This window comes from Anoplophora glabripennis, unplaced genomic scaffold (genome assembly GCF_000390285.2).
Source record: "Anoplophora glabripennis isolate ALB-LARVAE unplaced genomic scaffold, Agla_2.0 scaffold2, whole genome shotgun sequence".
NCBI classification, from domain to species: domain Eukaryota; kingdom Metazoa; phylum Arthropoda; class Insecta; order Coleoptera; family Cerambycidae; genus Anoplophora; species Anoplophora glabripennis.
This window is the reverse complement of record NW_019416325.1, coordinates 816,624-831,422: the sequence shown is the minus strand read 5'-3', so window position 1 is coordinate 831,422 and position 14,799 is coordinate 816,624. Positions and strand designations below refer to the sequence as shown.

The window sequence follows — 14,799 nt, the reverse complement described above, 5'->3', positions numbered from 1 at the left end:
TCCAGAAGTCACTTATGTTTTGTGTTATTTGACAAATAGTACCGTAATTGCTGCCTGCTAACTACTTTGGCCGCTGTGATACGCTGTTTTTATTGTCATTTTAATTTAACGCCGATACGGTGCTGCCCGTGCTTTCGGAATTAAGGAGCTGTTTTGCACGCTGACAACAAACGCCGCCTTTAAAGACTTTTAGTTACATCATAATGACTTGATATTTTTTCTCTTTATTTTTTTTAGGTAACTGATTTTGCTTAACAGAAAATTTCACACTGAAAAAAATAAATAAAATTAAACTATAGTGAGTTGTAACTGTTTCCAAAGTCAATCGGTTTCCATTTTCAGAACTGAAAACATTTTTTTTCGAAAACGAAAGATGTATAATATTCATTCTACTACTTCTCACTTTTGATATTTGAGCCTACAAAGATCTAAGAACACAGAGTAATTTGACACACATGTTTCACCGTTTAATAAAACTATATAAAAATTATACTACAGCTTCCTAACGATATTTGTAATAGAAAAGTCTTATACTTAGGTTAGATTCGTACATAACACAAAGTTAGGTTAGGTGAGGTTAAGTTTTCTCTTGTTTTTTACCGTGTTTTATCCTGATTTAAAGTTTTTGTTAACAAAATCGGTGTTGTGGTCTAATATATTCCATTATATTTTCTTCTTTATAATCGTAACAATTTGTTTACTAAATTGTTACCTAAACTAGTTTTTAGATTTTCAGTTTACCGTGACAGAAATAAGCGTGTCTATAAGCAATTTTTTTTGTAGCGCTCCAAGAGATTTTGCATCGGTTGTGTTACCGAAAGCTATTTTTATACGCCGTTTCAAATAAAATGTGACTTATATTGTAAAAGGCAGACAGACGGTTTACTTTTACAAGTATCGTTGTTTACATTCCCATGTAATATTGACGCTGAGTTACGGAATTCTAAAAAAAATCTAGGTTCCTAATAAAAAGGTCGTTGGGTTCTTGGAAAAAATAATTTCAGTAAACTTTAAAATTGTGCCACTAGACAAATTGATATTTCTATTCAACTCTCTTTTTAAAAGTAAAAAATTTTGTGATTCAGTGTGTTCAAAATGATTCCATTTTCAATAGAGTAAAAAAAACGAGAACTAATAGTAAAAAATATGTTTTTTTTTTAAATAATCGTCCTTCTTTAAAAATTTACGTTGGAAACATTGGTAAAAAATTATGATCTTAAGATCTCAAGCAACTTTTTGTTAAAAATTTAGCTAGCGCACCCACACCTTGAAATATTGTAAAAACATCCTTAAATAGTTGTACTTTTTTTTGTTGTGGCAAAAACGCCAAATGGGCGTGGACACAAATCATTTGAAAGTAAATTCGTATTTATAAATTTAATAGACGTTTCGGCGGAGGGATTATTTTCGATTTTATGTTGGGAAAAGCGATTAGGGGCATTTGTTAGTCCGAAATCGGCAATAACAACAGCACTAAAGAGTAAAACGCACGTTCTCATCAGCGTGCAATTAGTGTGTACGTGTTGCTGTGAATTGTCGTCGCGACGCGTCGGTGCGCGGTCTGCGCCGCCACCGCACGCCGTAGTAGGGCCCGCTAACTAGTAACGACACCGCTTGAATACAAAATCACGTTTTACTCCCTGTAAAATGCGTAATTGCATCATTTCATTTCATTCCAAATAATCTAATAAATTTATTCAATTCCACCCACACCATATTCGACTTTTATTAAATCACGGGACGATTGGCCTGTTTAGTTTTATGAAATTCCACGCCGAATGGACGCTTTTTAATTAAATGCCACCTACAGAAAATTGCTTCGTTCGCAACACTGCCAATTTTTAATACCTCGATCAGAATTGCCCCTGCCACCACCTCGATTTATTCTATTTACTTCTAAAATTGCAGCATTTCAAACAAAATTTCTATAAGTCAAATCGGGCTGTCAGAACTGAGCCGTGCGACATGGGCGTACGCATTTTTATTAAAAAGCAACAAATTAAATAAATATCCGCACGATAACAAAGCGACAGTATACTAACGTGACGCGAACATGAAAAGCATTCTGAAGCAGCGGCTCGCGTATGTCTCGATTGACCCGCTTGACACGCCATTGAATTGCGTCTGTCTCTGACAGACTAGTCATTACTTTTGTCCTTACTTTTCACGTTTTTGAAAAATCAATATACAATACATGATTTTTTTTGTAAAAGTTCTGCTTACCATTTTTTATCTAAATCTTATCAAGGGATATCCGTCCTGTAGTAGACATCTATCGGCTATGGTGCACGCCGAGGCCTACATATGGGGAACACCCTTCTGTGTCCTATATTACCCCTCCAGCTGTGAATTCGAGTAACATCCCCTAAATAAAATCAACCCCCTGCCCCGTGAGAAATCAATTTGCATTTTATTGTTATTATATTTACTGAAAACACGACTTTTTATGTCACTTATTTTCGCTGCTCTTCTTGGAATGTGTCGCTAACCCAATTACACCCTCGTAAAATTTTATGTTTAAATCTACTCGTCGATTTCAAATTTCTGCAGGAATATCTTGTTCGCTGCGTACTGTTTTTATGATTTGTTATTTGTGCTGTGTTTTTCGTGATGAAACAGGTGCTTATGTTGTGTGGCTGTTAAGCTCTGGCCACACAGAGCGTCATGTCGCGCGATAAAGCGAGACAATAATAAAATTCTTCTGAATTAATTTGTTCATTAAAACTAGTAAAATTTTAAATAATTATACTGAAATTGGTAAAAACTCACGGTTGTAAATGTGTTGTATTGCAATTTGCACGTTTTTTTTTCATATTACTGTTATTATATTTATTGGAAACACCACTTACTATGTCTACCTTTAGAATGTATTATTTAAAATCAGAAAATTGCATGCTAAAATATTCTTCATGATGAAACAGGTGCTTATGATGTTATTAAGCTGTGCTCACACAAAGCGACAAATAAATAATAATAATAATAACTATAGTGTAACCAATGTTACGCCACTGATTAGAAATAATGTGTCCAATAGAGTTTGTAGCTTTTAAAATATAACAAACACATTTTGTGTTAAATGTGTTTTTCTGTGGTTGTTTCCTTTTTTAATAAAAATGTGCTTGTAATAAATGTATTACTAATTTTTATACGTAAGCGTTTTTTTTTAACATTTTAATGGTCGTTCTGAAAGCAAACGTTAAAGGTTGTAACAGCATTCGTGTTTTCGTTAGTCGCTACAAATTTATTACGGTTTTAAAACCCTAATAAGCGGTTCTCGGTATAAATTTTCAACATTTTATTGATATTTAGTAACTTAAAAAATTCCAGATGCTGTTCGAATTTGAATGAATAAATCTGGTTTTCTCTTTTTTCTCGACCGGCTTCAGCTCCGGCTGGCATATTTGTGTTATCGGCAGTGGAATCTGTGTAACACAAGAAAGAAGTGACATCGGGTTTAGGACGAATGTACTATCTAGTAGCCGCCGACAAATCACACAATTCGTTTTCATAAATCAATTAAGTGACCGGTGCAAGAATCGCCATCAAACAGCTTCGACGCGCTTGAACGTACAGGGTGTGCGCCCAAAAATACATTTATACGTTTTCGATCCCTTTTTTTAAACAGTTCTTATTTGCGAAAAAACTGGGCGTAAAAAAGCCAAATCAAAATAAATATGAATGATTTTTTAACAGGAAACTTGTTGAGAACCGCTGACGTCACTGTGGTATTTACGCGCAAAATAATTATCTATTGCTATTATTTAAAAAAAATCGAGGAATTTAATTGCAACATTTGGAAGGGCAGGGTAGACGTTCGTACGCATCTTATGCTGGGTCCGCAGGGATGCAGTAGTGGTGTCCGTCTGAATTTTGGATAGTGGTCGTCTCGAACGCACTATTGTCCTGAAACTAATTGTGGTGATATAGTCCCGTTTTGTTTTCCAAAAATTCGAAACTCAGTTGAAAATTTTCGACGGCGGTTCAGTTCTCGACAGGGTGCTTTACTGGAATCGTCTGTGACGGCTGTTGGTGTTTGGCGGCAATCGGGGCTTCCTAGAAGATTTCTGGGAAATTTTCAAAACTGTGGTGAAAATCTCGTTTCTCGCTCTGCGCCTTCCTCTACGTATGGGGGGTTCCCTTGTCTATGGTTATGCACTTTTAGCGGGATTTTGGGAAGGTTTCGTTAGTTAAATTTGAAAGTTGAGTGAATTTATACAATTAATCCCCTTGTTCACGCCACTGTATATTAGCGCCGCAGAAGATTGAAGTGCGGAAAGCAGTTTCAAGTGGGTTGTTCACTCTGTAGATGCGGCGGCGCGGGTTTCCTCTTGTATGTAAAGCAGGAAATCGTCGGTGAGGCATTCGGGACGGTAGAGTAAAAAAGGATTCTCCGGCGTAAATCCGCTACCCATGGCATTTATAGAAAGTCTCCTATACGCGTTAACTACGCCAGGAACGCTAAATAACCTACGGTTTCGTGACTCTACAAGATTCTGTAAAATCGTTTGAACGTTTTTAGAATTTCCTACACCGATGAGTCCATTGGACGAGCACCGGTAGTGGGAAAACGTCGGTATTTTGAAAACAATTCAAACATAAATAAGTTGTCTGCAGGTTTTCGGTCCAGGGAATGCGAGATACACGCTGCCGCTTGTTGCTACACGTAAACGCTAGTCTCTGGATTGTATATATGGAAATTCAATTAGTACGGGAGATTGCTGGGAATTTTTAATTTTCAACCTCGCGCAGAAATTAATAAGATACACCAAAACGCACCAAAAGAGTTACACAAAACTAACGAAAGAAAATAGTGTTGCTTCATTTAAACATGACGTAACGATTTTTACAATAATTATAACTTTAATATCCACAAACGCCTTTCGTGCTATATTTTTAGGCAATAGAAAACAACCCGTGATATAAAAAATAATTTAAAACCAAATAAAATCATTTAATTTCCAGTTGCCTATTGGCCCTTGTGTGACCAAGTTTACAACGTAATAAAATCTGATAGAAAAACGTCATAATTATAGTCTTTCCGAAATCAGTTGAACATGTATAAAAACGCCTAGCAATAAAATCTAATGAGTTTCATAGGCGCCCCTAAGAATAATTAATAGAAGGTGCCTATAATAAATTTAAATTATCTGAATCACACCAAATTCCGCATTGCTGCACTGCACTGCCAGACAATTTGTGAACAACTGAAATTTATGGTTGGTCGCCCAGTGCGGCTGTGTTTGTGCGCCGTTTGCCAGCCCGCGCATTCTTCAACTGGGCGACTAGACCAGTATATGGGTATGGCTAAATAAATGTGGACAAGTTTTTCAAATATTTCAATGCCCAGTTGCGACCGAACCTGGTACATACTGCCTAGCTCTTTGGGGTTCAATTGATATCGGAAAGACTATACCTATGTTTTCAATCAACAGCAGACGTAATTTTGCAATTTATTGTCTGTACTTTTCATGCGACATAATATGTTATCCGTAGTATTTTTGCCTCCTGATCACGAATACGGTGTCAGAATTGAGCTATCACATCACAGGAATTTCCTAACCTCAAAAAACTGGCCAAAAATAATAAAAATTCACGAAAGAGTGCTATGAAAAATTCCAAAATTTTTTTTTAATATTCAAATGTTCATTTATATGGTTAAGACTCCGCCGAACGTGAATCCGCGGTCAGAATTGATGGTTCTTTTTCTAACCTCAAAAAACGGGTCAATTAAGGTCAGATATCACGAATTTTCAAAAAATAATAAATTTTGTATACGGGGGTTTTCGGGGTCGCTGATCACGGATCCGAGGTCAATTTTGCAAAATTCAAGATGGCGCATCCATTATGGCCGACGAAATTTTCAAAAAATAACGCAACACGATAACAAAAAATATTATCCGAATATTTTTAAATTCTGCTCTGGATGGGACAGATAAATAACAGAAGTTAGCTCAGGTGGTGGTTTCGAAAACTGTATTTTTACTGTATAATTCGTAAAATAAATACTCGAAATCACAGGGGCGAACAATAACCATATTTAACTCTGCATGTAATCGCATTTACCTTTACCCCACTGCCAAACTCACAGCACGGCCTATTTTCAGCTAAGAAATATTTACTCAGCGGATTATTGTATTGATCTTTAAACTGAGTCGCTCTCTGAACCCCTCCAATGCAATTTTTGCAATAACAAATTAGTTTTACGGATATCTCTTAGCATACAGGGTGTTACACTTCTCACAATTGCTATTTCATCCGTTTTACTTGTAAAGGCTAAAACTAAACTCTGTATAGGGATTTGTGTAATGTGGATATGGGTTGGTTATGATTTTCATCTGTTTTTGCACGTCTGCAGCCCGCTTTGGCTTTCGCAAAATCATTTCCAGCGGTTGAGCACCACAGTGCACACACCGTTTGTGCAATATTGTTGCTTGATGAATGTGCATCCCACTAAAAGTTATTGCGATGAAATCTGGATTATTAAAATCGGAACGCCGACGTCAGATTAAACGCTTCAGATTAGTTGATGTTAAAGTCAAAGTATTTTATACCATTTAATGTACGGGGTGTATTTTCACGAAGTGCCTCAATTGTATTCAGAGATAAAGGAATTAAATCGATTTCTATCAAAATTATATCCGGAATGGCATAATTACCTTTTCTTTTTGTTATCGGCGTGTTTTTGCGCCCACCCCGTATATTCCGGAGTATGGGATTTGAGTAATAGTGCACTAAGGATACAGGAAGACGCGGGAATGGTAAATGACGATGTTGAGAATGAGATACGTGGAAATAAATAGCAGGTAGATAATCGATTTAAAAACCACGAAATCCATCGTCTTGAGTAGTTGATGTAAATTTCACATTGCACTGGAAGTTTTGTACAATTATACAAATGAATGTATTGAATTTGAATATAAATTGTATTGAAACGTTGAGTTCGGAGTTTGGTATTGTATTGTGTGTAAATTTTGACTATTAATAACGTGTAGTGGAGTATCAATATGTCCAATCGAATAAGTACGTATCTACATAATTCATGTATTTAAATATCGGACTGGTCTGGTTATTACCTTATCATCCAGGCATCGTTCTCGGTTAGTACAGTCACATTAAGATTTTTCCGCAAAAAACCGTCAATTCGTTCAGTCATTGGAAATAAAATGATTAGGTACCACGAATGAACCGGAAAATATTAACAATATTGTAATCATTTGCTTATGTATTGCACAGGACGATTAATTTGCTGATGTAGTGCAAACTGATTAGATAAATTTGTCAAAAATGTTTATGTGAATCGTAAAATTACAATCCCCAGTATATAATTGTAAATGAAAAATTACATTATAATTACAAAGTCACAACAAGTGTCAATGTAAATTACAGTGAAATTACATTAAACTTACATTCACTAAACAAATTCTCATAACTCATCACACCAATTTATAATTGTAAATGAAAAATTACATTATAATTACGAAGTCACGACAAATGTCAATGTAAATTACAGTGAAGTTACAGTAAACTTACATTCACTGAACAGATTCTCATAACTCAATATCTATATGCCCTAGAATCCCAATTTAATTGTGAAATTACAGTTTCAATGTAAAATTACATTATGCATATAACACATATCAGACGACAATGCATGAAACCTCAATCGTAAAAAAACATGGACTAAGCTGTAGCAGCTCCATTGGGATTGTAGATGATGCAATGTATAAACTCACAGCAGTGTAAAATTACAACAAATTGCATTAAACTTACAGAAGCTTGTATATTCTCTTTCAATTTTCATATTAATTCAATGTGTATGTGATTTAATTAAGTGAAATGTGAATTTACAGTATTATTGTAAAATTACAGTAACAGCAAATCTGTATTAGGCAACCGTGAATTAAATCACAACTGTACTTTAGTGAAACCACAATTGCGATTATAGGTGACATAATTACAAAACCACAAGCTACTGTAAAATTACAATAAATTGCGTCACACTTATAGATGAATGTACGAGTATATCCCCTCTAAATTTGCATTTAAATTCAATATGTATGTAATTTAATTGAGTGGATTGGGAATTCATGTTTTATTGTAAAATTACAGTAACATCGAATAAGTATTAGGTAATCGTGAATTAAATCACAATATTACGTAATAATTAGTATAACGTAGTATAAGAAATTACATCAAACTTACAGTAAAGTGTATATCCTCTAAATTCTCATTGAATTCAATATTTATGTAATTTAATAATGTAACTGTGAACTTAGTTTTATTGTAAAATTACACTAACAAAATTACAGTAATAGGCAACCACGTGTTACCACAACTGTACTGTAGCAAAACCTCAATTGTGATTGTAGGTGGTGCAACATTACATTATAATTACAGAATCACAGCAACTGTCAGTGTAAAATTACATCAAACTTACAGAAGCATCTATACCCTCTCCAAATTTTCATTTTAATTTAATATGCATGTACTTTAATTAAGTAAACTGGGTATTTACAGTTTTATTGTCAACTTACAGTAACAATGAATATATTAGGCAACTGTAATTGTAGGTGGCGCAATATTACATTATAATTAATGAGCTAGGCTGAATTCTTGTCAGTATTCCAATGTTCCATAACCATTTTTCTCATCCGCCCACCCGGGATCACTCTGTACATCTGCATATAACGCATGAGAAAAGACTGTACTAACGGAGAGCATAGGATTTCTTTCTTGCATCTGCCGACTGTCCAACTGTCACCGTTCAAATGGCGAGCGGACTTTTCCGACTGGCCGACGGCTCGATTTATTTGCATGGAGCATCGCTCATCTGCCTTTTGACATCAGAGTACGTCCATGTGTATTCGCGTCGGGGTTTTTATTTTCTATTTTATTATTCGATTTACAGCTTTCTCCATTGAATCCCTCCTTGCTTCAGACAATGCGATACGCGATATGCTGGAATTTGTGACAATAACCGACCCGAGATAATAAAAGTCCCATCGCAAGAACGGGAATACAGGATGGCGCTTTTTAAACTGTTTAATCGCCGTGCGCAGTCGTCAAACGTCAAAATTACTTGTTCGTCAATTGTTTTTAAATATAAACAATTCACAGGCGCAAAAGGAAGCTTCGTTGTATTTGTATGATGTGAATTTAATGAATTGTGTTTGCAAATTGAAATTATTGACGTGTTCTTTTGTTTCAGTAGGCCCTTTATTTGGAGGCGGTTTCAACAGCAATGGAACGTACACGTTTTCAGTACCAGGTCTGCCTCCCGCAGCCCACGCACTTGCCAAGACCACCTTCCTCTTCGACCACGGTAAATATTACCCATGCACTGATTCAGTATAATAAGCGTCAGCAATTAACTTCACATTTACGTGGTAATAAATGTTTGAGATTATGTACACCTTACACCTTTTAGAACGCCGATCTACACCGAAAGAAAAAAGTTAGAAACGATAATGACGGTATACATCTAATTTAATGTTAGGAATGTATGTCTATTATTTTTAACTCTGTTTTAAATTGATTTAGACCTACTTGATACTTTTCCAAAACGACAAATCATGTAAAGACGGTTCTTGAGTCCATCAGCTATATCTTGAGAATTGACTTAAATTTTGTTTATCACTGAACGCATCTTCTTATCTTTCTGTTTAATTAGCGACAACAATAACTCTTACATTTACATGGCAATAAAAGAACTATAAAGTGTCAACCTTATGGCGTCTACCTACGAATTTGTAAAAAAATATATGGAATTATGTACTTTTAGAATCTTTATGTTCTTCTGTCTGTAGTGAGAAAATATACACTGGGTGACAAAATTTAGGGAGAACAAAGGCCAATTTCGTAACTGAAATTCTGCATTATGTTTTGGAAAAGGTACCATAAATTCAATGAGCTTATCATTTTCTGTTTTTGAAACAATATAAAAGACATTCGGCACAGGTAAGTTTTGAGGATGTGATATGCTTTAACAAAGTACAAACTAACCGCAGTAAAATTACAGAAAAGTTGCATTACTGAATTGTGAATTTACAACTTAATCGTAAAATGATATTTAAGGTTCATCACCCCAATTTAAAATTGTAAATGAAAAATTACATTATAATTGCAAAGTCACGACAAATGTCAATGTAAATTACAGTAAAATTACATTAAACTTACAGAAAATATATATTCACTGAACAGATTCTCATAACTCAATATCTATGTGTCCTAGAATCGCAATTTAATTGTGAAATTACTGTTTCAATGTAAAATTACATTATGGATCTAACACATATCAGACGACAATGCATGACACCACAGTCCTAAAAAAACATGGACTAAGCTGCAGCACCTCCATTGAGATTGTAAATGATGCAATGGATAAATTCGCAGCAGTGTAAAATTACAACAAATTGCATTAAACTTACAGAAGCTTGCATATTCTCTCTCAACTGGCTTAATCTTCAGCTTTACAGTCAACAATTATTTTAGTGAGTTACTGAATTGTCTGAACTGTGAATTTATAGCTTCATCGTAAAATTACAATTACTACGGAATTAGGCTGTCGCACATGAAACTTTAACTGCAGCAAAACATGGGCTAACTAAGGTTCATCACCCAATTTAACATTGTAAATGAAAAATTACATTACAATTACAAAGTCACGTCAAATTACAGTAAAATTACATTAAACTTACAGAAAATATATATTCACTGAACAGATTCCCATAACTCAATATTTATATGCCCTAACCTTAATTATAGTAAAACATGGGCTAAGGTCAGCACCATAATTTCATATTGTGGATGACGTAATATTACATTATATTTCAAAGTAATAATTGTCGGTGTAAAATTACAAGAAAATTACATTGGACTTCGAAAATTTTCTTTTTAACTCAATATTTATATGCTGTGAATTTACAAATGCATTGTGAAATTACAGTTGCATTGTAAAATTACAGTAGGCACGTAATATCTATTGGACATCCGCACAAGCAATTTCAGTTGTAACAAAATATGGATTAAGCTCCAATTCCTCAATTGTGATTGCAGATGACACAATGTTACTTTGTAATCACATAATCACAGCAATTGTTGGTGTAAAATTACAATAATTTGCATCAAACTTACAGAAAAATGTATGTCCTCTGTACATTTTTATTTTAATTCAGTGTGTATGTAATTGCGTTAAGTGTCTTTTACAATTACATATTACAATTACAACAATTGTCAATGTATTTGTAATTATAAGGAAATTAAGTAATAACTAATAAGGAAACCTAGAAAAAATTTATATCTGCTGTAGATTTTCATTTTAATTCAAAGTCTATATGTTTTGGAATTCCATCCGAGTTGAGAATTTAGTCTTCATACTGTAAATTACAGTTTCACTGTAAAATTACAGATTCACTGTAAAATTACAGATTCACTGTAAAATTATAGTTATTAGTTTTTTCAGATTCTGTTTTTTAAGGCGTATGTCTTATATTATAAAATAAAATTTCGTTTCACATAAAGCTTGTAGTTTTGTTAAAATCGCTGAAACTGTCATGTCTTATTATATTGCTAAGTTGGCAGCGCCAACAACGGCCAATATTAGTAGCTAATTGTTTAAACGTAATTTACAAAATACTGGACAGAACAAAACAATAAAAAAAATTGGAAACGATGATATTTTGATCGTATAAACTATTTTCCTAAATATAAAATGTTAACCCACCTACCTAAATGAACCCTCAGACTGTACCGAGGGTTGCGTTATATTCTTTAAATTGAAAAAATATCTGCGAGTGAAAGGAAACTGCCGCGACCACATTAATTATGCGATCTACTGCCCGTTATTGTCGTAGCCAACTAAGTAAGAGCGCCCTTTTATCTCGTCTTCATGTTTTTATTTTCACGATAAGCGCGAAACGTCCATCTGTTCAATGGCATAACCCTCGCAATCTTAACAACTGCCAGGCGAAACGGGCCACTGTCTCTCCTTTTTATGGTCAAAAATCTCCTCTTAGATCTCTGATGAAATTAAATGCCGGGTTTTAATGTTCATTGGGTGGAAAAAAGTTCATATCGCCCCGCCGTGTGGCGCTTAGCGACAGTCGGCCGAAAAGGGAATTTAATTAAGTAAAATTACAGTGCTTGTACTTTAATTATGTTAGTATCAGAGTTTTTACGGGCGAGCCGGGGGCCTCCCCCCTTTTGCGCGAAGGGGCGCATCGCGTCAGCGATCAAAAGGTGTCGCTCAAAGACTTCGGGAATCCGCCTCGGGTGACGATGCCTACGCTCCGGGAAATCACTGTGCCGGCTCGCGGACTACAATTAAAAAGATAACGACCCGGGTGCAACAATTTAAAAAGCCGATAAAACACTGGGGATAAGGAGCGGCCAAGGAGGGTGCCGGCCTTCAGGACCGTCACAGAAATTTTAGGAGGGGAGGCTCACTTTATTGGAACCTAATCGATCAGAACAGTTCTGGCTCTCTTATTGAAAATTGTGAGGTTTTACATTTTACATTTACAGGTTCATTGTAAATTTACATTAACCACAGAATACGTATATGAAACCTCAGTACAGTAACTGTAAATTACATTATATTACATTATAATTACAGAATCACAGTCATTGTCAATGTAAAATTATATGAACCTTACATGAAAATGTATATCTACTGTAAATTTTTGTTTCCATTCAACATATTGTTTAATTCCAAAAAAATTGTCCGTTGTAAAATTACATTAACCTCGGATTGCGTATTAGACAATCGTGCATGAAGTCTCAACTGTAACAAGACACGGATTAAGGTCGCCCACACCAATTGTGATTGTAAATATTACATTACGATTACAGAGTTATACAACAGTTGTCAGTATAAAATTACATATACACGGAATTATATAAAACCTACTGAAAAATGTACATATACACAAATTTTTTATTTTAATACAATAACTATATTGTAGATCATGTAATATGCGAATCGCAGCAAAATTGCAGGGCAATTACATTACTGTACTGTGAATTTACAGTTTAATCGTAAAATAACAGGTACTACGGAATTAGGTTGACGTGCGTGAAACTTGTAGCAAAACATGGGCTATGGTTCAACACCATAGTTTAATATTGCCGATGAAGCAATATTACATTATATCCGAGAATAACAGTTGTCGGTGTAAAATTACAGGAATTTTACAATAACCTTAAGGAAAAATATGTCCAATGAAAATTTTCTTAACTAGCTTCTATATGCAGAGGAATTTCAATTGAATTGTGAAATTACAGTTTCATTGTAAAATTACAATAACCACGTACATGAAACCTCAATTACAACAGAACATGCAACAAACTCCAGCACTGCAATTGCAGATAACATAATATTACATTATAATTGTAGAGTTACAGCAATTGCAACGTCGTATATGAAGCCTCAGTACAGTAACTGTAAATTACATTATAATTACAGAATCACAGTCATTGTCAGTGTAAAATTATATTAACCTTATAAAAAAATATATATCTACTCTAAATTTTTGTTTTCATTCAACATATTGTTTAATTCCAACAAAATTGTCAGTTTACAGGTCAGTTGTAAAATTACATTAACCTCGAATTGCATATTAGACAATCGTGTATGAAGTCTCAACTGTAACAAGACATGGACTAAGGTCGCCCACACCAATTGTGATTGTACATTGATTGTGATTGTGATTGTTACATTATAATTTCAGTCACAGCAAATGTTAGTGCAAAATTACAAAGAGTTGCTCTAAACTTACAGAAAAATGTATTTCCTCTCTAGATTCATCCATGGTTAAGTTATAAATTATATAATTAAGTAGACACTTAATTATCATCTTAATTCAATGACTATATTATGGAATTCCATCTGATTTGTGAATTTACAGTTTACTGTAAAATTACAGGCTCACTGTAAAATTTCAGTTGCGCTGTAAAATTATAGTAGTCGCGGAATATGTTTTGGACAGTCATGCTTGAAACCTTCACTTAATTGTGGAATTTATCGAATCACAGCAATTGTCAGTGTAAAATTACAGTGAAATAATATTAAATTAAAAAAACGCATAAACCCTGAACAGTTTCATTTCAATGAGGATTACGTTGGTATAATCATATTTACTAAACGTAAAATTACATTTACTAAATGTAAAATTACATTTACTAAACGTAAAATTACATCGAGTGATATTTCTACCATATTTTTCTTTTAAGGGTTAAAATGGACGTGAAGCGGACCTGAACCGACTCCGTCCCGTGGCGTGAGGGCATAACCCGCGCCCCAGACTTTTCGGCCTGCTCCTTAGCTTAAAATATGGTAATTGCCGAGACATCGCCGCGTTAACATGCCTATTACTTTTACAATCCTGGCCGGGTACGCTTTACCGAACAGCTTCCGGAAGTGGCCATCTTGAATGCCTTCACCCACCTAGCTAACACCTTCCGCTTTATGTCTTGTTTCCTTTATTCTTTCACAAATTACCGGGGGGCTAATATACGCGGTTCCACTCACGCCTTGGAATCCGTCGACGGGCATGTCCTATGTTTAGCTTTATGACCGCCATATATGTGGGCGACAATCCCTTTTATAGTGCGGGAATCTTCGTATATTAGGCGGGAAATTACTATACTCTAGGCTGACATGTCGTAACAAATATAGGAAATAACATCTGAAACTGGAAAACAAGTGACGATCTGACCCTGTCAACCGCGTAAAATAAGAAATGTAAATATTTTTTAACTTTTACTTAACAATTAACGATATATATATATATATATATTTAT

The 14,799-nt window shown here is 34.6% G+C and overlaps 1 protein-coding gene across 1 annotated transcript in view; it reads left to right on the top strand.

The window, feature by feature from the left end:
- The window catches only part of LOC108916836 (E3 ubiquitin-protein ligase Rnf220-like), a 96,653-nt gene that overhangs the window by 24,225 nt on the left and 57,629 nt on the right, over positions 1 to 14,799 (top strand). The window contains exon 3 of the mRNA XM_018723145.1: positions 9,209 to 9,322. Coding sequence (XP_018578661.1) covers positions 9,209 to 9,322 — 114 coding nt within the window. The remainder of the gene's footprint in view (positions 1 to 9,208; positions 9,323 to 14,799) is intronic.